The 20,773-nt window shown below is 47.5% G+C and overlaps 2 protein-coding genes and 1 pseudogene across 2 annotated transcripts; all 3 read left to right on the top strand.

Moving 5' to 3' along the window:
• Positions 1-10,208: 10,208 nt before the first annotated feature.
• LOC133905656 (protein NUCLEAR FUSION DEFECTIVE 4-like) lies at positions 10,209-11,856 on the top strand (annotated as a pseudogene).
• Positions 11,857-13,584: 1,728 nt separating this feature from the next.
• Positions 13,585-17,431, top strand: LOC133905735 (protein DETOXIFICATION 44, chloroplastic-like). The gene is made up of 12 exons (XM_062347497.1): positions 13,585-14,077; positions 14,455-14,601; positions 14,687-14,847; positions 15,060-15,195; positions 15,376-15,472; positions 15,612-15,712; positions 15,910-16,073; positions 16,155-16,226; positions 16,333-16,449; positions 16,539-16,634; positions 16,734-16,855; positions 17,025-17,431. The coding sequence occupies exons 1-12, from the start codon at positions 13,714-13,716 to the stop codon at positions 17,074-17,076; spliced, it is 1,629 nt and encodes a 542-aa protein (XP_062203481.1). The 5' UTR covers positions 13,585-13,713; the 3' UTR covers positions 17,077-17,431.
• Positions 17,432-17,889: 458 nt separating this feature from the next.
• Positions 17,890-20,218, top strand: LOC133905738 (uncharacterized). The gene is made up of 3 exons (XM_062347499.1): positions 17,890-18,155; positions 19,535-19,735; positions 20,025-20,218. Exons 1-3 carry the CDS (start codon positions 18,045-18,047, stop codon positions 20,058-20,060), a joined length of 348 nt encoding a protein of 115 aa, XP_062203483.1. The 5' UTR covers positions 17,890-18,044; the 3' UTR covers positions 20,061-20,218.
• The last annotated feature ends 555 nt before the right edge of the window (positions 20,219-20,773 follow it).

Here is a 20,773-nt window from a genome sequence, read left to right as displayed (position 1 = left end):
AGTAGGTCCCCACCGGAGTGGTAAAAGCAGTTTTTTCCTCGTCCCCTACGGCCATGTGGATCTGGTGATACCCAGAGTTCGCATCTAAAAAGCATAAAAGATCGCATCCCGCAGTTGCATCTACAATTTGATCAATGCGAGGTAAGGGAAAGGGATCTTTAGGGCAAGCCTTATTTAGGTCGGTGTAGTCCACGCACATGCGGAGCTTGCCGTTGGCCTTCGGGACGATGACTGGGTTTGCCAGCCAATCGGGGTGGAGGACCTCTCGGATAAACCCAGCATCAAGGAGCTTGCTGACTTGCTCTCGGATAAACTCCTGGCGCTCAGGCGCCTGCCGCCGAACCTTCTGCTTCACCGGGCGGGCGTCCGGTCGCACCGCCAAGTGATGCTCAATCACCTCCCTAGGGATCCCAGGCATATCGGACGGTTGCTAGGCAAACACGTCCGCGTTAGCCCGAAGGAAAGTGACGAGCGCGCTTTCCTATTTGCTGCCCAGATCACCGCCGATCCGGACGACCTGGGTAGCGCCTTCGCCCACCACGACCTCCTTCGTTGGAACAGAGGCGTCGGCGGCGAGTCAGGGTTTGGATGAAGAGGGTCCCGGGCCCCCTGTGCAGCCTTCGACCTCAGCCTGTGCTGAAACCAAGGCCATGTATGACTGCTCGGCGCAGGAGACGGCGCCGCCGGAGTCGGTGATCACGGAGATGGGGCCCGCTGGACCCGGCATCTTAACCGTGAGATATGCGTAATGCACGGCCATCATGAACTTGGCGAGCGCCGGACGCCCGAGGATGGCGTTGTAGGGGAGGGGGAGCTCCGCGACATCGAAGAGGACGCTCTCCGTGCGGAAGTTGCTCCGACTCCCAAAGGTCACGGGTAGCTCGACCTGCCCGAGGGGCAGGGAGTGCCCGGGGGTCACTCCGCAAAAGGGGAGCGACGGCTTTAGGCGCCTGGAGGACACCTGTAGCTTCTCAAAAGCCTCCTTGGAGAGGAGGTTAAGGCCTGCACCACCGTCGATCAGCACTCTGCTGACCTTAACATTGCAGACAGTGGGGGACACCACCAGGGGTAGTCGCCCCACGGCTGCAGTACTTGCGGGGTGATCGGCCATGCTGAACGTGATCGGGGCATCCGACCACCTCAGGGGCCTAGCGGCCTCCTCGCTCGGGGTTGCCGAGCACACCTCGCGGCGCATGACCTTGATGCCATGGCGCGAGGAAGGAGTGTAGGCGCCTCCGTTGATGAAGGCGACGGCATGCTCGGGCTCCTGGAAATCGAGCTCGGTGTTGTCGGGGGCGGCCTCAGCGTCGCCTCCCCCGCGGGACTCGTTGCGCTCCCTCTGGCGCTGCCCGACGAGGCCTTTGACCATACGACACTCCGTAAGATCGTGCCATCTGGTCTGGTGTATGGGGCACCATTTGCCTGGCTCAGGCCCCGCGGGAGCGGGGACCCTCGCTGGAGCAGGAGCCCGGCCGGGGGCTGGGGCTCTTGCGGGAGCGGGTATCCTAGGTGGCGCCGGGGCCCTTGCGGGTGCCGGGGCCCGAGGAGGGGCCCTGGTAGGGGCCCTTGCGGGCCGTCTGTCGACGGCCGCCCAGCGCTCTTGCCGGCGGTCGGGCTCTTGAACCGGCCTATGGGCGGGGCCCTGGGCCGGCTCGACAGGAGCGGCCTCGCGCTTCCTTCTCTTCTTCTTTTCCCGCTTATCGGAACGGGAAGAACTTGGCTGGTCGGCAGTGGGGCGGGGAGCATGCCACGCCCTGGCCTCCGCAGCCTTGGCGCACTTATCAGCCAGTGCGTAGAGTTCCGCGGTGGTCTCGATCTCGTGCGTACCTAGCTTTTCGAGCATCCGCTCGTCGCGGACGCCCTGCCGGAAAGCGACGATAACAGCGTGGGGGGCCACCCGAGGGATGGTGTTGCGGACCTGGCTGAAGCGCTGAATAAAGCGCCGCAGCGTCTCCCCCTCCTGTTGCTTGACGGCGTGGAGGTCGCACTCCAAGCCGGGGCGCGTGAATGTGCCCTGAAAGTTGGCCACGAACTGGTGGCAGAGGTCATCCCAGGAGCTAATAGACCCTAGGGGTAAGTTCATAAGCCAGGAACGGGCAGAGCCCCTCAAGGCAACATGAAAATAATTTGCCATCACCTTTTCGCTGCCTCTGGCCGCTTGAACGGCCGTAGTGTAGATCTGGAGGAACTCGACGGGGTCGATGGACCCGTCGTACTTCTCCAGCAGCTCGGGGCGGAACTTGGAGGGCCACTTGACCCGACGGAGCTCAGTGGTAAAGGCACGGCAACCGGTGCCATACCCTGTGGCGCGGGCGGGAGCCCTTGGTGGCGAAGATCGGTGAGCCGGGGATTCCCGGTGACCGTGGGCCAGGAAAGAGGAAGCTTGATCCCCTACATCGGCCTCTTGCCGGGTTTCCCGCTGGCGCTCAAGAGTGACGCGAGCATCCTCGTGGCCCCTCCGCTCGTTGAGACGCAAGCGGAGGTCCCGGGCTTCGGACCCGGCCAGGGGGGCGGCGTTCCGCCTGGAGGCCCCCTGGCCCGGGCGAGTGTTGCCCGTTGAAGAGCCTGTTCTGGCAGCGCCACGCTGGGTGGTGGCGCGAGAACTCCCGGCCAGCACCTGGCGGCGGGCGGTGCCGACCAAGGCGACGACGTCTTGGATCCACCGGCCTTTCGGCGTATTCGGTGTTGCTTGGACTGGCGGGTGCCTGAGGAGAGCATGCGCCGCAAGGAGCGCGCTTCCCGGGCTGGCCTCGCCAAAGGCGAGCCTACGCCGAAGTGGCGTCCGGCGCTGTCCAAAGGCGGACCTGGCGGCCGGGGTTCCGACCACCTGTTGGGGGTCGGAGGGTGCATCAGCGGCGGCGGTGGCGGCCCTGCTGGGCCCGGCGCCTTGGTCCCCTTGGGAGGAAAAAACCGCGCGCGCAGATAGTGCCTGCTGCTGGCACGTAGCAGCGACTAGGGCCTCCTGGGCGTCGGGCAGTATTCCGTCACTGGAAGTGGAGCCGGAACGCTGGAGACGGTACCCACCGGCCATCCTTTCCTGGGGAAGAAAGCAAACAAACAAATTCAGGGATATTCCCCCCTACCTGGCGCGCCAGCTGTCGGAGGATGAACTCCTGTCGCAGGGATCTCGAGAGACCCCTTTTTAGAGATTCGACCGGGGGGATGATCCTGAACAAGTTCGTCGGAGAAATGAATGGGAGTGGAAATAAATGCAACGACCGGTGGTGGGGGATGATCACCCTAATGCAAAGGGAGGCAGTTGCACCGGGATTTAGACAGGTTCAGGCCGCACAGGGGCGTAATACCCTACTCCTGTATGGATGCAATAACCTTCTTCGAAGGGAAACCTTCAAGGATATATCTGGTTACAAGGGTATATTGTCTAACAGAGAGCTTGAGGCTCTCTTGCTCTAGCTCTACTCGAGCTTACTTGCCGTGTTCTTTGGATGCTTTCTCGGGTATTTCTCTGATTCAAGGATCGATCGCTTCCTGTCTTGCTGATCTTGTTTTCTTTCTTTCTCCCAGATCGCCTTACTTCCTGTGTTATCTATCCTTTCCTTTTATACACCCGCCGACCACGACTTACCCCGAACGGGAAAGAGGAGGCACAAGTTCCGAGACGCCACGACTGAGAAAGGCGCCATCATTCCCTCTGGGTGAAGTGACAGGGGCGGTGGAAAAAAGCGGCGCGTTGCCCGATCGCCTGCCGCTGTGGACGCCCCAGCGGTGGGAGCCGTTGCGAGGGCCCACCGGGCAGCCATAGTGGCATCCGACGTGCCCACCCTGTCTTGTCCTTCTGCTATGGCAGGGTGGCGGGCGGAATGCCTTGATCCCGGCAACCTTATCCCGAGACACACCGGGCGATTCAGGACGGGACCCATGCAATTAATGGACCCACGCCCCCCTGCCAAAGTATGGTAGGGACTGACACTTCGGCGGGAGCAGTTGGGAATGTCAGGATGTCAGGCCGCACATGCTCATTAAATGCGGCCTCGGACCTTTGACTGGTTGACACCTCGCCGATGGGTTCTTCTGGGTTTGTCGGGGCATCGGGTGTTCTTGCGCGAACCTTCGGGGAACCGAGTGCTCGGGGGCTGCCACGTGCAGCCCCGAACACTCTCTCCCGAGAACTTGTATAGAACCTTCGGGGAACCGAGTGCTCGGGGGCTGCCACGTGCAGCCCCGAGCACTCTCTCCCGAGCACTTGTGTAGAACCTTCGGGGAACCGAGTGCTCGGGGGCTGCCTCGTGCAGCCCTGAGCACTCTCTCCCGAGTACTTGCGTAGAACCTTCGGGGAACCGAGTGCTCGGGGGCTGCCACGCGCAGCCCCGAGCACTCTCTCCCGAGTACTTGCGTAGAACCTTCGGGGAACCGAGTGCTCGGGGGCTGCCACGTGCAGCCCCGAGCACTCTCTCCCGAGCACTTCTCTGTTCGGCCCATCGGGGAACTATGGCATTCGGGGGCGAACGGGCACCTCCCCGAACACTTTCTTCCCGGTACTTAGACTCTGCGGGTCATCGAGGAACTGGGGTGCTCGGGGACCAGAGGCTGTGGCCCCGAGCACCTTCTTCCCGGTACTTAGATTTTCTTCATCCTGCAGGAGGGACCTCGCGGGATGGTGACACGTGGTGGCCGGCCGGCCTGGTCTCGGGACTCAGGGACCCCCGATTCCTGATACGCCGACAGTTGTACTGTAGCATCATCTGCTTCATGGCTACTTCACTTTTTCGCTTGCAAATTATGGCGTGCCTCTTTAAGTGTCTCATTCCGCTTGAGGACTTTGCAGATAATTCATGTTTGCAAATATAACACCTAGCATACCTGACACTTACCGCATCTTCCTCTCTGTAGATCCTTTCGAAGTCTTGCCAAACTTTGGAAGTAGTGCCTCTTGATCTTTTAGAGCCGGTGCTTGCTAACGTGTGTGCACTTGTTGAGCCTGACGATGAAGGTGTTGCTGCATGTGAACTAGCTGGAGGTTCATCGTCGGGTCCTTCTTCATCTGCAACACTCCTATCAAAGGGGTCGTAGTTCCCTGAGAGTCCTTGAAGAAAAAAAACCATGATCGATGTAATATCATCATGATCAGGATTACCGATGTCCATGATCAATGTTTAATGATACTAAAAAAATTCAAATATTTAGAGTTAGAAATAATCAAATAATAAAACAAAAAATGGAAGAAAAAAGAAAGAACATCAATGCAAAAAATCACCAAGATTTCTTCAAGACAGCAGGATGACAGTGTTGAAATTTCTCAGATTTTTTTAGCAACAATTCAAACTAATTTTGCCAAATTATTGTAAATTCTTAAGAACTTTAAGACAAGAATGAGAGGACAAAATAAGAGAGCAAATGTTGTTTCTACTGTGGAATGGGAGGGTAGGATGGTGCTCTATTTATAGTAAAAACTTATGTTTTTTGCAATTTTTTTGATTTTTTTGAGCCCAAACGGTCATAAAACGGCTAGAAATTTTAAAAATAAATTGTTAAATGGGCCTGGCACAACCCATTCAACCCGTTAACTTGCGCGTACCACCAGTGCCTAGCCGGGCCAGCCCCACATGCCAACGGCTCTGAGTCGGGCCGAGCATGCCAGGCAGGCCGTGCCTCGGCGTGCCTCGCCGGGCCGCTCACGTGTCGGGCCAGGTGGTGCCAGTGCCAGCCCATCTTAGTTGGGTCGTGTCATGACTGAACGGCATGCTGCGGCCTTGGCCCAGGCATGACCCATCTCCGCGTGCCATGCCAACCTTACTCAGCTATGTTCAGGATTTTCCGTGCCTACAGTGGCAGGCCTTGGGCCGGGCCGACCCAATTGGCCAGCTTTAAGGGTTGGGATCACTGAGCCACTATGAGCTCAACTGCTCCAAGCGAGCTCCCCGCACGGAGCAGCATACACCACCCACTGCAGAGGGAGCTCGACGCCATCGCCAAGTGCACTAGCAACCCGTTGACACCTCCATGGCTGCGCGAACAGCTGGATTCCCGTCGCAACTTGGGAAGCTACTGTCCTTCACCGCTTTTCGGAGCCTAGGTCGCCGTCGCCGTCGCTATTAATGAGAGCAGAGAAGAGGGAGAGGGAGGTGATAGGCAATGCCAGGGAAAGGGTCGGCAGGTAGGCCCTACCATTAGGTGTTGGGCTGGGCCTCACCGATAGACACCATGTCTAGGTTGAGACCTCCATACTTAGCAGCCCACAATATGGACATTTTCTGTAATATGGAATGACCCACTCTTCAAATAGCACAGATGATCAAAGAGAGGTAGATCTTGGACATATGTGGGGCGTGGCGCTTAGGATGCCTCTTTTCAGGAGAGTAGGCTTGTGTTTTGTCTGACCGGCGTCTCGGCCGGATATCTTTTGTTTTTTCGTTGTTAATTTTGCTTCTCCTTATTAATATAATAATCAGTTCTCATGCAGGTTCATTTCGGAAAAAAAAACAATTCAGTCATTTTCCACACACATCTCCATATTGAACTTGCTAATCACTTGCTAATAGTGTGCTTAATTGCTTTGGATGAACACTTAATGCTCTTGGATGGCTTGGATATCTTCTTATGTGTACAAGGGTTTCTCTGGACTCCAACATCTTCAAATGAATGAGTGGAGGAGTATTTATAGCCTCAACCCCGCGGACTAGCCGTTATCCCAACAGCTCACATATTTTGTGAATACCGGATGATCCGACGTTAACAGAGATACAAGCACCGGACCATCCGGTGTGTACATTCCCAGAAACTAGCTGTTGGAACTCCACTCAGAGTTCTTCTAAACACCGGATACTCCGGTGTATACATCATCTTCATCACCGAACTATCCGGTGAGTTATCCTAAGTCAGACCGCGCCAAACTTCTTCTCTGCACAAAATACTCCGGTGTGCACTGTCTTCATCACCAGACCTTCCAGTGTGTAGAACTTCTTCTTTTTTGGGTTTTCTACACACTCTGTTAAATGCTCCAGTGAAGTCTCCAGTGTGCACTGTATTCATCACCAAACCTTCCGGTGTGTAGAACTTCTTCTTTTCTGGGTTTTCCACACCTTCTGTTAAATACTCCGGTGAAGCCTCTGGTGTGCATCACTTTATTACTGAACTATCTTGTGAGTTGATCTTTGATCTTCTGTGCTTAGATTCTTCTCTGCAAGAAATAGTCCAGTGTGCATCTCTTCTGATCGCCGGACCTTCCGGTGAGTGCAATCCACTCTGACTCCTTCTGACAGAATTGCTCCAGCGTGTATATTCCTTATCACCGGATCATCCGGTGAGGCAAACTGCCTCTGGACATAATGCTCCGGTGAGTGCAATTCTTCCAGCGCCGGACCTTCCGGTGAGAACAATTTCTCTTGGACTTTTTTCAATTCAATCAAACTTTATCCCGGCTGCGGTGGCTTCTTCGTGTATTTCATCCATGAGACCTACTAACATATATTCTTGACAAACATATTAGTCTCATTGACTATGTTGTCATTAATCATCACAATCACAATCATAACCTAATAGGGTTATTTTCACTACACATATCAAGATGATACAACGCACAAGAATTCACCCCTGCTTCTGCATAAGAATACACATAGCCAAACAAAAGGAACAAATAAAACAAGAACAAAGCTATAACAAAAGAGCACATGCCTTCAATGAGTCGATTATGGTGGTTGAGCTTCAATGAGAAGATTAGAGCACCACCCAAACCAGATAAAGAGCTCCTTGGCCGCTCGCTCCAAGTATGCACATCCAGATGTAATAAACTGATGATGTTCTTATCGCTGCATCACCGGCCACATACAGAGCCAATGCGTACAAGTAAAAATAACCCGTAAAGGAGAAGCATTTTTTCTTTTGTTAAAGATAATGTCATCCTTGCACAACCATAGCGACAAACAAAAGGAGGTCATCATCACTAGAATATTAGCTTTTAAATTTTTACTAAGACCACATAGCCAAGTTACAAACATGTTTGGTGCACTTCGTGGTTGGTAAAGATTTGTTGCCACCTGTACTAGAAACCATGCGGAACGAGCGAAACAACACTCAAAGAAGCGATGCTTAATCGTCTCCGCTTTGTGACAAAAGCAGCACTTCTGATTGCCTTACCATTTTGTTTTAGTGAGGTTATCCTTTGTCAGTAGCACACCTTTGCGTAATTACCAAAGGAAGATCTTAGTTTTTAATGGAACTCTTAGTTTTCACATATGTTTGTACTTGGTAGGTTGATCCCTATGAATGAGGGCTCATCTCATTTGTATTGGGTAAGTTGACAAAGAATCTTCCTGATTGGTTTAAGTTCCATTGAAACTCATCTTGTTCTTCTGTCAAATCAATGTTTGTAAGGCGAGAAAGGAGATCATTTCACATAATTTTTTCTGGGCCAATTAGGTCCCTTCTGAAGGTGATTCTTGGTGGGAAAGACAGTAAAACGGTAGTCACCGTGTCTTGCTTATTTCAAACTATGTTATATAGCTCTGTGTATTGGTCTCTTAACGACAAATCGCCCAATCATCTGTCTTCCCAAAATCTGATTTTCGACCCATCTTTAATATGAAAAGAGCCATACTAGAATAGGGTATGCTTTACTTTCTTTAAGCCAGACAAAAAATGTGAATCACCTGGTTTTCCCTCCACTTAGATAAGTGGTTTAGATCCAAGATATTTGTTTTGTAGGAGGTCTTGCCACATCCCCTTTTTAGTGAGAAGTTTGTACAACCATTTGCAGAGAAGAGCATTGCTTTGGATGTGTAGGTCCAGAATCCCTAAACCCCCTTGTTCTTTGGGTTGGCATAAGACTTTCCATTTAGCCAAGAGATATTTCTTTTTATGACTATCACTTTGCCAGTAAAACCTGGATCGAAAGTAGTCAAGTCTTTTTAGAACTCTCTCTTGGAATTAGGAAAAAGGACATCATGTATACAGGAAGACTGTTCAGAACCGAGTTAAGAAAGACGAGTCTGCCCCCCCCCCCCTCACCCCATGTTAAGTATTTACCCTTCCAGTTGCTTAGTCTTTTTTCAACATGTTCTTCTACTCCTTTCTAGTTTTTATTTCTTAGCTTACGATAGTGTATCAGGATCCCTAGATAGCGCAGGGGTAGCTCACCCTTAGCGCATCCAAATATATCTGTATACTGCTCAACATGATCCATTGCCTTGCCAAAGAAGAACAATTCGTTTTTGTGAAAGTTTATTTTTAGGCTAGATAGTTGTTCAAAGGCGCATAGCAAAAGCTTTAAGTTTATCAGCTTTTCAAGGTCATGGTCCATAAAAAGATTGTGTCGTCGACATATTGAATAATTGAAAGCCCATTATCTACCAGGTGGGGCACAATACCTACAATTTTCCCAACACTTTTGGCTCTCTCTAACATGTCTACGACAATATTAAACATAATCAGAGAAAGTGGATCTCCTTGTCATAAAACTTTTTTTGTTTGGAAATACCGACCAGTTTATTCATTGACCTTAACTGCCATACTTCCCTAATAATAAAAGTTTCTACCCATAAGCACCATTTATGTGAGAAACATTTCATACGTAGGCTCTATAGCAAAAATAGCCACTTCACTTTGTCATATGCTTTCTCAAAATCTATTTTAAGAAGAACCCCGTTCAACGTTTTCCTATAGGATTCGCGCATAGTCTCATGTAAAATGACCACTTCTTTTAGGATGTTACGGTCCTGTATGAACTCAGTTTGGGTTGGTCGAATTATTTTGTCGATGACACTATTCACACAGTTAGTTGTCACATTTGTGAAGATTTTGAAGCTTACGTTCAGCAGATATATGGGCCTATATTGCTGTATTCTGCAAGCGTCTTTTAATTTTGGTATGAGAGTAATTTCTCTGAAGTTTGGCCTATGTAGTGTTAAATTTTTATAGTGCAATTCATGGAACATTGCCATAAGATCATTTTTAGTGATATCCTAGAATGTCTAATAAATTCCGCTGAGGAGCTGTCAGGTCCTATGGATTTGTTATGTTTCATTTGAAAAACCGTGTTCCATACTTTATTTTCCGAGAATGGGACCGTTAGAATTTCATTTTTCGTTTTCTATTACCTGAGTGATATCGTCTGTCCAGAACTCCCTCAACAAGCTAGGTAGATGTTTCCTCGCCAAAAAAAAAAAAAAAAAAAAAAAAAAACACTAGGTAGATGTTGATGTATGAGAGTAGAGCCAGGAGTGTCATACGTCTTCTTTTGTCGAAATGCATGCATGTATACCGCAAGGTGCCGCATCTGCTGGTTCACACGGTCTGCTTTGTTCTCTGCATACGCAGCTTCTCTGCAAGCAATCGCTCCCTTGCCATCTCCCTGTCAACAAGCTTCAATGGGCTGAGTGCCGCCTTCGACACTCTCTTTGCAAATGCCCTTTCCCCCTTCTCTCCAGCTGTCTACCTCCTTCTCAATGCCATATCCTCCCTCTCGCCGTCTCTCTTCTTGCACTCAAAGCGATCCTCCTCTGCCACCCTCATGACAGCCACCTCCACAGCATGACAGGCGTGTCTTCCTCGGCCTCTACATCCTTGCATTCATCACCGGCATATATCTAGTGATATTTGGATCTTTCACCACAACCAGCTCCACTGCATGGGTCACCCTCACAGGCGGCATGGTCCTCCTCGTCCTTCCTCTCATAGTCCCAGCCTCCTCCAGTTGCTCACATGTGGATACACACGGTCCTGACCCTGTGTCGCCACTAAACCATGATGATCCACATAAGCCACTCCTATTCAGTAAGGATCATCAGGTGGAATCCGATGGCATGATGCAAAAGACAGTGCAACACCAGCTGCAGGGCTCTTGCGGCGGACAGTGTTACCTGACACCTGTGTCCATTTTTTTTCTTCATAATCAGACATCCCGAATCCGAGTCAGATTCCGACACTCGTGTCGGATTCCGAATTATATTTCGTGTGCCCAAATTTTATTTACCAAATTGGACACCTGAATCCGAGTCAGATTACGACACTCGCGTCCGGGTTCAAGTAACACTGGAACAATACTGGTGAAGGGTCGAGTGGTGGCTCTTGGTGAGGAGCATAGGGCAAAGAAGCTCATTCGGTGTGTGGACTTCTGGCTCTAATACACAGCCTACTTCTGTGGTGCCACTGCTGGCCTGGTATACAGCAACAACTTGGGGCAGATTGCGCAGTCTGTTGCACCAGCAATCACGACTCACCATGCTTCTTGCCGTCTACTCTTCCTGCTCCTCCTTCGGCCGCCTACTCTCTGAATTCCCTGACTTCCTTCACAGGTCTGTCTTACTTTATATACATACATATACTGTAATCATCATCAAATGGTCTCCTAACTAATTAAATGTGCAATTTTTACACAGGAAGCTGTCATTTACTCGGACAGGGTGGCTTACAGCTGCATTGGTGCCCATGCCAATGGCATTTTTCCTTATATGGAAACTGCAAGATGGAAGCACTCTGGTAGTCTGGTAGCAGGAACAGCACTCATTGGCCTAAGCTCAGGGTTCATCTTCGCTGAAGCAGTGCCAGTGACCTCTGAGCTCTTTGGACCGAATAGCATTGGTGTGAACCACAACATACTAATCACCAATATCCCTCTGGGTTCACTCCTCTATGGCCAGATTGCTGCACTGGTATACGACGCAAATGGTCGAAGGATGACCGTACTGGATAGCCACACTGGCATTATTGACACCATGGTGGTGTGCATGGGAGCGAAGCGCTACTCGACCATGTTCTTCATGTGGGGTTGCATCACATTGCTGGGGTTAGCATCGAGCATAGTTCTATTCTTAAGAGCAAGACCAGCTTACGCTACTGCTGCTGGTCGGTCTAGTTGTAAGCACCTTCACCAAGTTTCGAGTTGACAGAGGAATTCCTTGATCAGTTCCTTGTTGCTTGTACAGATTTTGATTTAGTTCTAGATGGACTGGATTAGATACAACACATGAAATAAATAACATTGCAAGAGGAATCAAGAGGATTGGAAGTTATCAGATTATCAGCTGGTATGCAAAGTACAGAACCAGTATTCCATTTACAGGGCATTAATACTAACAAGTCGGCCCAAAATTGCATGAAATCAGTTAAGATTTTTTGTTCCTGATTGAACGGAGTCGTGTGCAAAATCCTCCAAATTTACTGTTGTTAAGCACCGCTTAACTAACAACTTAAAGTATGCTGAGTTCGGAGAATGAATCTGACTAGCATGTTAGCTTTCTGCCCAAAATAATAATAATAAAAAAGTTGTCTTCAATCTTTGTCAAGGTGGTATCGATACGGCAAACAAGGGGGGCAATGAGTTACCTGAATAGCTCAAAATGATACAAAAATTTAAATTTTGGGATAATGACCTACATGGACTACTCCAACAAGCTGTAATCAAGAAAGAAATAGAGCATTAAATTATCATGCAAAGAAATAGACCTCTTTCACCTTTCTAAACCTATAACTTCGTAGTTAAATTGTTAAAATAACATACAACACAATTTAGCGCTGTTGCCACTCTGGACATTTACAATTTAGCATTGTTGCCTATAAACCTTTAAACATTCCTGGAAGCTACCATCCAACAATTTCATAGTAGTAGGACAAATTATTCACCAATGCAAAAAAATTGCATTCATATTACCTCATTCAAGTGTCTACAAATGGAGGATTTGAATGCAAATACTTGACAGGAGACAGGACACATAACTCATGACTATTTCCCCTGTTGGTCATCATGCTTGCGCCATGGATTCAAGGCTTCTCTCATAGCTTGGGCCTCTGGACTGCTTTCCCAAGCTCGTTTTTCTGACTCCAAGACAGTTACCTTCTCATCTGTAGTATAGAATCATAGAGAGAAATATAAGAGGCAATCCTATGCAGCAGTGAACAATAGAGAAACCAAACAAACTTGGCAGGATGAATGGTACTAGATATTCTGACCTAGTTGAGTGGCAACCTAAAAATCGGATGCTTGGATTGCTGTTTAAGAGAAGCCGCAATGAACAGTCCAATTTAGTTAGTTATTAGTTGCTCGACGCAACTTTGGGAACCTTGAGAAACCGTGTAACTTCCCAATGATTTATACAACTAAGTCCCATTACTCTCATGGTAAACCATCTACTGGTTAAGGCTAGATCTAGATACTGAATTTGGATGGGGGCAAAATGCGAATGTCAATTGGTCCTAGGAGGAGAGTAGCAGTGCTGCACTTGAAAATTTTACAATCTGATTGGGCGACATCTAAAGGTACCCATGGATCAAATGGGGATTTTTCGTAAGAAAAAGGGACCGCGCGACCAGCGAAGCGAAGAAAAAAGATTCATTTGAGTCTGTTTATTAGAAATCTGAAAGGAATCTACAAGAGCGTGGTGGGTTGGATGATGAGCAGGGAAAGAGGGACGTACAGAAGCCAGTGTGGATCATGAAGAGTTCCATGGCGGCGCCTATCGTGGCCCCCACCGCCGCGATCTTTAGGTACCACCCCACGAACCTCATAATCTCTCTCACCGAGCCGTCCAAGGAAGAGGCCACCGGAGCGCGGCGGCGGCGGCTTTGAGGTCGAGTGCGGTGCGGCGCGTCGGAGCAGAGTGGTAGGAGAGCCAGACAGGCATATCCTGGCCGTTGAAGCATAACCGACGGTCCAGATTTCAAACAGCGGTCGTACATGGGCCCAGCCCAGCCCAAGGGCCCGCATCGCTCTCCTCTCCTCGACACGCCAGCGCCACTGTAACCACACGCTCGCGCGCGCGCATGGCGGCGACCTCGCCGCCGACGAGGCCTACAGCCGCCGCGCTTATCCCAGCCCCATCTCCAGGACCCAACCGCGTTCGCGTGACCTTCTTCCGTCGCCGCCGCGCTACTCCTCGGTGGCAGCCCCAACGATGCAGTCGCGGTGGCAAGGGTGTCGTCGAGGAGGAGGCCGAGCGGGAGCCAAGGCCCGAGAGGAGGGAGGATGACGAAGAGGCGTCTGTGGCGGCGGGGCCTGCGGCTCTGGGGTGGTTCAGGCTCGACGGGGTTGCAGCAGACATCCTGACCATAGCCGCGCCCGCCGTGCTCGCTCTCGCCGCGGACCCCATCACGGCTCTCGTCGACACCGCCTTCGTTGGCCATATTGGTAAATTCTCATCTCAATATCTTGCTTAAAATGCTCCGGTCTTCTGGTACCCAACAACTTTAGTACAAAAATCGTCTCCCAAATCCAAATGGTGTCTCGGAACAGGATAACATATCATGTGAGTTACATCATGGGACTTTCAATTTCACCCTAGAGACTTAGAGTGGAACTGAAAACGTTGCAAGACGGAAACTACACAAACTAGATATTTCAGTAGCCAAAGCTGCGCTTTTTGATAAGACGACTAGAGCTATGCCATACAAAGTAATCTTTACAGGCTGTATAAATTGTACGAGTTCCAGCTTAGAGTTCAGCACATTTACAATCATGTTGAATTCAATTTTTTTATTCATTTAATGAGCTAAGTCTGTCTTCAGGCTCGGCTGAACTTGCGGCTGTTGGTGCGTCCGTTTCTATCTTCAATTTGGTATCCAAGCTGTTCAATGTGCCATTGCTTAATGTCACGACATCCTTTGTTGCTGAGCAGCAGGCGGTGGATGCCGATTATAGTGGCACAGAAGAAAGTAAGCAAATTAAGAGTTTTATTTGCTTTTTGAAAAGCAGCTCTGTTATTTGCATTACAGTGACTAGTGTTTAGTTCTCACCTAGGAGACGGATTTTCAACACCTCAAGAGAAGGCAAGTGAACAAAAGAAAATTCTTCCGGCTGTGTCAACGTCCTTGGCTCTAGCTGCTGGTATTGGATTGTTGGAAATGGTGGCACTGCTTGTTGGATCTGGGACACTAATGAACATCATTGGTATACCCGTCGTACGTAAGACTAATTTAATGCAGTACTCAGATTTCTAAAACGACCTGTCTCTTCTCTGGAACATGATGTTCTGACTTTAAGGTTCTGTAATGTTGGAACTGTTGTAAATTATACTTAATGATAGCCGCTGTTACTGATTCCCAATACTCTTGCAGTTTGCTATAAAAACACTCTTGCTGAACATAAGTTGTTCTGTTTACTGCCTACCCAGGATTCACCGATGCGAGCACCGGCAGAACAATTTCTTTCTTTAAGGGCATATGGTGCTCCACCAATCATAGTGGCACTTGCAGCTCAGGGTGCATTTCGTGGATTCTTGGATACAAAGACACCGTTGTATGCTGTGGGTAAGAGTATGCCAGCTCATTTCGATCAAATAATGTAACACATAACACTACATTTGGAATTGCTTTGGACCTTCCTATGTAAATACATATTTTTGTTATAACTATATTTGGTTTCTTATTTAAGACACTGTATGTAATTGATTTAAAATGATTAAGGGACTAATGGCATAATGCATACAGGTGCTGGCAACCTATTAAATGCAATCTTGGATGCTGTCCTTATTTTTCCACTTGGTCTAGGAGTAAGTGGCGCTGCATTGGCCACGGTGACCTCTGAGTATGTTGATGCCATCATGATATTGTTGGCAATAAAATTAGCTTTCCTCATTTGGAGCATCTTTGCTTCATCTTTTTGTCAACTATACTTATTATTATAATCCCCTAACTGTTTGCATTTTTTATCTACATGTATTCAGGTACTTGACAGCTTTCATCCTCCTTTGGAAGCTGAATAACGAAGTAGCGCTGTTCTCATGGAATATCATTGGTGATGGAATCATCCGCTACCTGAAATCTGGTTGGTCAATTTTCCTCATGCTCATATCCAAGAATTTTCCACATGATGTTTTTGTTTTATTGTAAGAAAGTATTGATTCTGAACAGACAGACAACTATCCATAAATTCAACTCCATTAGTCAGCTTATTAAGCACCCTGAGTTACATCTTAGTGTAATTGACCTTTATGATAACAAACTGAACTGAATGATTTTCAGGTGGACTGCTAATTGGCAGAACAATTGCAGTTTTCCTGACACTGACATTATCTACATCCCTGGCTACAAGGGAAGGGCCTGTTCCAATGGCTGGCTATGAGATATGCTTGCAAGTGTGGTTAACGATTTCTCTGCTCAATGATGCCCTAGCCCTTGCTGGTCAGGTCTGCAAAATTACTGGAATGGACCTGTCATCGAGCTTGTTACCTGTGTATTTGTTTGTAAAGTATCCCTAATTTGCACAGGCTCTACTTGCTAGCGAATATGCGAAAGGGAACTATGAGAAAGCCCGCATAGTTTTATACAGAGTCCTGCAGGTTAAGAAGTCGTTTCTTCAAAAAAAATCAGAAATGCTACTGAAGTTTCTCCTTTTGCTTTGGTTTGAAGCTGAAGGCTAACTTACTATTCCCTTTTTTAATGTAGGTTGGAGGCATGACTGGTGTTGCACTTGCTGCTACGTTATTCGTTGGGTTTGAATCTCTGTCCTTGCTGTTTACAGATGATCCATCAGTTCTAGATGTTGCCCGATCTGGAGTTTGGGTAATGAAAATTTTAAGAGGTCAATGCTTAGTTTCTCAAGTAATTTGCAGTGATTTTATGTTCACTTTGTGAATGTTGAATTGTTGCAGTTTGTCACTATTTCTCAGCCGATAAATGCTATTGCATTTGTGGCCGATGGGCTCTACTACGGTGTTTCTGACTTCGCCTATGCTGCATATTCTACGGTTTCTATCCCTACTCTATCCCATTATAGTCTCATCAGCTATCACTGAACGTGCTGTAGCTTTTCCATCCTAACCATATTGGCTTCTTTGCTGTTTCAGTTTTTTGCAGGGGCTGTCTCATCAATATTCCTACTTGCCGCTGCTCCTAAGTTTGGTCTGGGTGGCATCTGGGCTGGCCTTACTCTATTTATGAGTTTGCGAGCAATTGCTGGGCTCTGGAGGTAGTAATGGATGATCCCTCTGTTCCTCTCTTAGGATTTTTATTTTTAGGAACAAGCCGCTTGCTTGGCTTCGTTAGAAAACCAAATTTCAGGCTTGAGGAAAAGGAAAGATTCCCGGACTGGATTAGAATCAGCATGAATGACTTGAAAGTGATTTTCTTGTTTTCAGGTTCGGGAGCAAACGTGGACCTTGGGAAATAATCATGTCCAAGACCGAGTAAAGGACATACATATAACCATGTATATTCAATCATTTAGTTGATCTCTCACAGTCAACATGGAAGTGTAGTTACAGAACAGTAGCAAGAAAAACATATGGCTGCAGGTCATAGCCCTGCCCTTGAGCAACGCAAGCCTGTGTGGCAGATAACATGGTAGCTGATGTAGCTTTGTGGAAGTATGTATACTTGTATTTGGTGTTAGCTAGTTGAGCTCTCTTGTTATGCCATCCGTAGGATGTTTTTCACAGCTTTCAACTGCTTTGCATACCCTGTACAAGAGAAGCTGTATTCAGTTACAAAGCCCTCCTTGTAAATTTCAGTGAGGAAAATGAAACTCTTTTTCCTACCCTTTTAATGATTGTTGGCATCCGATAACTCGGTGATTCTTGGAACAGATTGATCTATCTGAGTTAGTTTCTTGATCCTATATTATGCAAGTATGGTATAGTTGAGACTGCTAATGTTTGTCTGACACCCAGGTCCAGCAATGTGCTGTGCTGTCTGTGTCTGAAGACTTTACCGTGTAGCGTGCAGCGGATAGAGTAGTGTTATTTTGACACAGACATGAGTGTCGAAATTCGATTTGGATTTGTGTGTTTAATTTTGTAAAGAAAATTTAAATATGTAAAATACAACTAGAATTCTAATATAGATTTGAAGTGTTTGATTCGATAAAAAAATTTGAATATAGATGCAGTCCACAGATGCGTAGGTAATACTGGTAGCGTGTACAAGTGCAGTCCACCCCAGTGGAGAGGAGGAAGGCTTTAGAAAACCAATGGGCCAGAGCCCATCGAAGAATAGGAGAGACTCCGGAGCATAGCAGCCGCAGGATAGAGAGAGAGAGAGAGAGAGAGAGAGAGAGAGAGGCAGCAGAGGCGGAGAGTGGGGAAGGAAGGCGGCCGGAAGAGCAGAAGCCAGGAGGAAGGAGAAGAGCGCGGCGGAAGAGGAAGCGGAAGCGAGCGAGGATGCCTTGCCTGAACGTGTCGACGAACGTGAACCTTGATGGGGTGGACACCTCCTCCATCCTCGCCGACGCCTCCAAGACCGTCGCCACCGTCATCGGCAAGCCTGAGGCCGTACGGCTCACCTCTTCCTTTCCCCTTCCAGTTCTGTCGTTGCTTCTTTCTTCTCGATGTTGTCTCATATGCAAGTTCTTGTGGGAAGGTGCCTCTCCTCTTGCAAATATTTGATTGGCAATCTGTATGTTTTGTTTTCGTTTGCTGATTCGCATCAGCGGACTGCTAGGGTTTTGAGCAACATAAGCTTACTCCCTTCCTGTGGGCAATCAATCAGTTAATCATGTTTACCAATGGTGTGTGAATGAGAATCGGTGCAAAATCTCTCATCTTTGCTCTATGATAGTTGTTAGAGTGGTGACTTTGACCTCTAGGCTTATTAACGTTGACACTCCAATGTTCATACTCACGGTACCCCACTCCGAAACTTTGTCGATATTAACATGGCACATCTGAAAGCCCTAGAATGGGGACTCCAATCTCTAGGTTTTTGTTGCCATTCTTGAGCTGAGTGCATATATCGCAGAACCTGTAATTTTGACTAATTTAGCATTAGGAAGCCAGCCTGATTTATGATAGTAGCTGAGATAGCATTCCCACCGTGTCCGCTGGTACTGATGTAGTGGCCGTTGTAAATTTGTAATCACTTGGTACAAGACATATGAAGCCGTTCGGCTAGCAAATTTACTGATCTGCTAATCTAACTAACGCATAGGTGTGCAGATTGGATTGACTTGGAATAGAAGCGTATTTAGTATTTACAACAAACTGACTGATGGGAGTCTTTTCGGACAACGGAATATAAATCCCCACCTCTGCATCCTGAGATGCACACAGCCTTCTGATGGGAGTCTGTGCTCATTGTTTTCCTGGACTGGATTTGCAGCAACCCCCAGTGTACCACAATTCTTGATAATTAACTATCCATCATGTTGGCTTCAGAACTATCCTCAAGAACCGTTAAATTTCTGGAACATGGGTTGTATGTGCTTTTCCTTAACATTCTCCCTGATGCTACATCATTCAATTACATACATAAAGTAAATTTGGCATCATATTTATCAACCGTTTTACCTAGTTCAGTACCTTAAGTTTGACACTCGAGTGACCATATTAGAGGTTAGTTGCTCTCACTATCTGTTAGTTGTATGATCCTGTTAGTGTTATTCAGGTAGCTGCTTTGTTACTAGTAGACCAGATATCTTGTACCAAAATGACTTCTCTGAAACTTGGAAGTCTGAATACTTAAGATTCAATTTCATACCCTGGGCACGCTAGTCTCATTCTCATATGTTTACTCTACATTTCTTGTGGGTGACGTGTTGCTAGACTTGAGCTTCTGCCATTGGATATTATTACTTTTCAGTTATTGATTTATCCAATCAAAGCCATTTCTCCTCATCATGAAGACACTAACTAGAATGCTTGTTCTCTCACAGTACATGATGGTTGTTCTCAAGGGTTCAGTGCCTATGTCATTTGGGGGTACCCAGGAGCCTGCCGCTTATGGTGAGCTTGTTTCCATTGGAGGGCTGAATCCTGATGTCAATAAGAAGTTGAGTGCTGGCATAGCTTCTATCCTGGAGTCAAAGCTGTCCATACCCAAGTCCCGCTTCTACCTCAAGTTCCACGATTCAAAGGCAAGCAGCCACTCCTTATTTAGTGCTCATTCATGGGTCTTCATTACCGTCATCATGTTCTCATTAAAATTTTGCTATTTGTTAGGCCCATCCGGCACAAGAACATGCTCAGTGTTTGCATGCTTTGCATCAAGAATAGATCATGCCAGCAGTCGTTTCATGCCGTCTTGTTAATGTTGCATCTAGTTCCTTTTGCTTACATAGATGGTGTTAGTATCTTCAAGATCCACCGTTATCTCAGCATCATGCTGATTGTGAGCACTGATACATCCATTATGTGATTATGCAGCGCTCAGACTTTGGTTGGAACGGCTCCACCTTCTAGATTTAAGGTCCATGGCTTCACCGCAGGAAATTTGGGTTATCTAAGTCATACTCATTGCCTATTAAGGACAATTTCGTAAGATAACTGTGGGAAGTGAGAATTATTATGTGAAACTGGGACACGGACGTGTTTGAATGCAACTTAGCATGCTTGTGGTATGTGCGTTCGCTTAATGGTTAATTTTGTTGTTTGGTCCTCTGGCTATGCTAAGCTTGAAATGGTTAGAGCCTCAGCAGAAGTTCTGCCTAGCTTCTTTTGCTCACTGGAAACAATGGCAGCCTTGTATGGCTGTTATTTCTTGTTTCAGACTAAAGTTTCATAGAGTATTCTGTGATGGTGATTGGCTGGTTCTTTGGAAATCGGAATAACGTAGGAAGTTGCATTGCTTGTACAGTACTCTCTCCGGTTATAAAATACATGGTAATTTGGACAAGATCTGATCAAACTTTTGAAACGTTGACCATCAATAACTTTTGAAATATTTAGTTTTCAAAACATGAAAATATATGTGTGTATTTGTCTTGAAAAATACTTTCATAATCTTATAAACTTATTGGACTTTATAAATATATTCTAATAAAAAATAATGGTCAAATGTGAGCACCGAAGACCGTGCCATGTCCAATATGTCAAATATTTTTGAATATTTGACCGGAGGGAGTATGTAGGGAATGATGTAATGGTCTAATGGAGGTGTGCTCCTGAAAAGCGTG

The sequence above is a fragment of the Phragmites australis genome, chromosome 23 (genome assembly GCF_958298935.1).
Source record: "Phragmites australis chromosome 23, lpPhrAust1.1, whole genome shotgun sequence".
NCBI classification, from domain to species: Eukaryota; Viridiplantae; Streptophyta; class Magnoliopsida; order Poales; family Poaceae; genus Phragmites; species Phragmites australis.
Note: the sequence above shows the minus strand (reverse complement) of the source record. Positions and strands in the feature narration are given on the sequence as shown.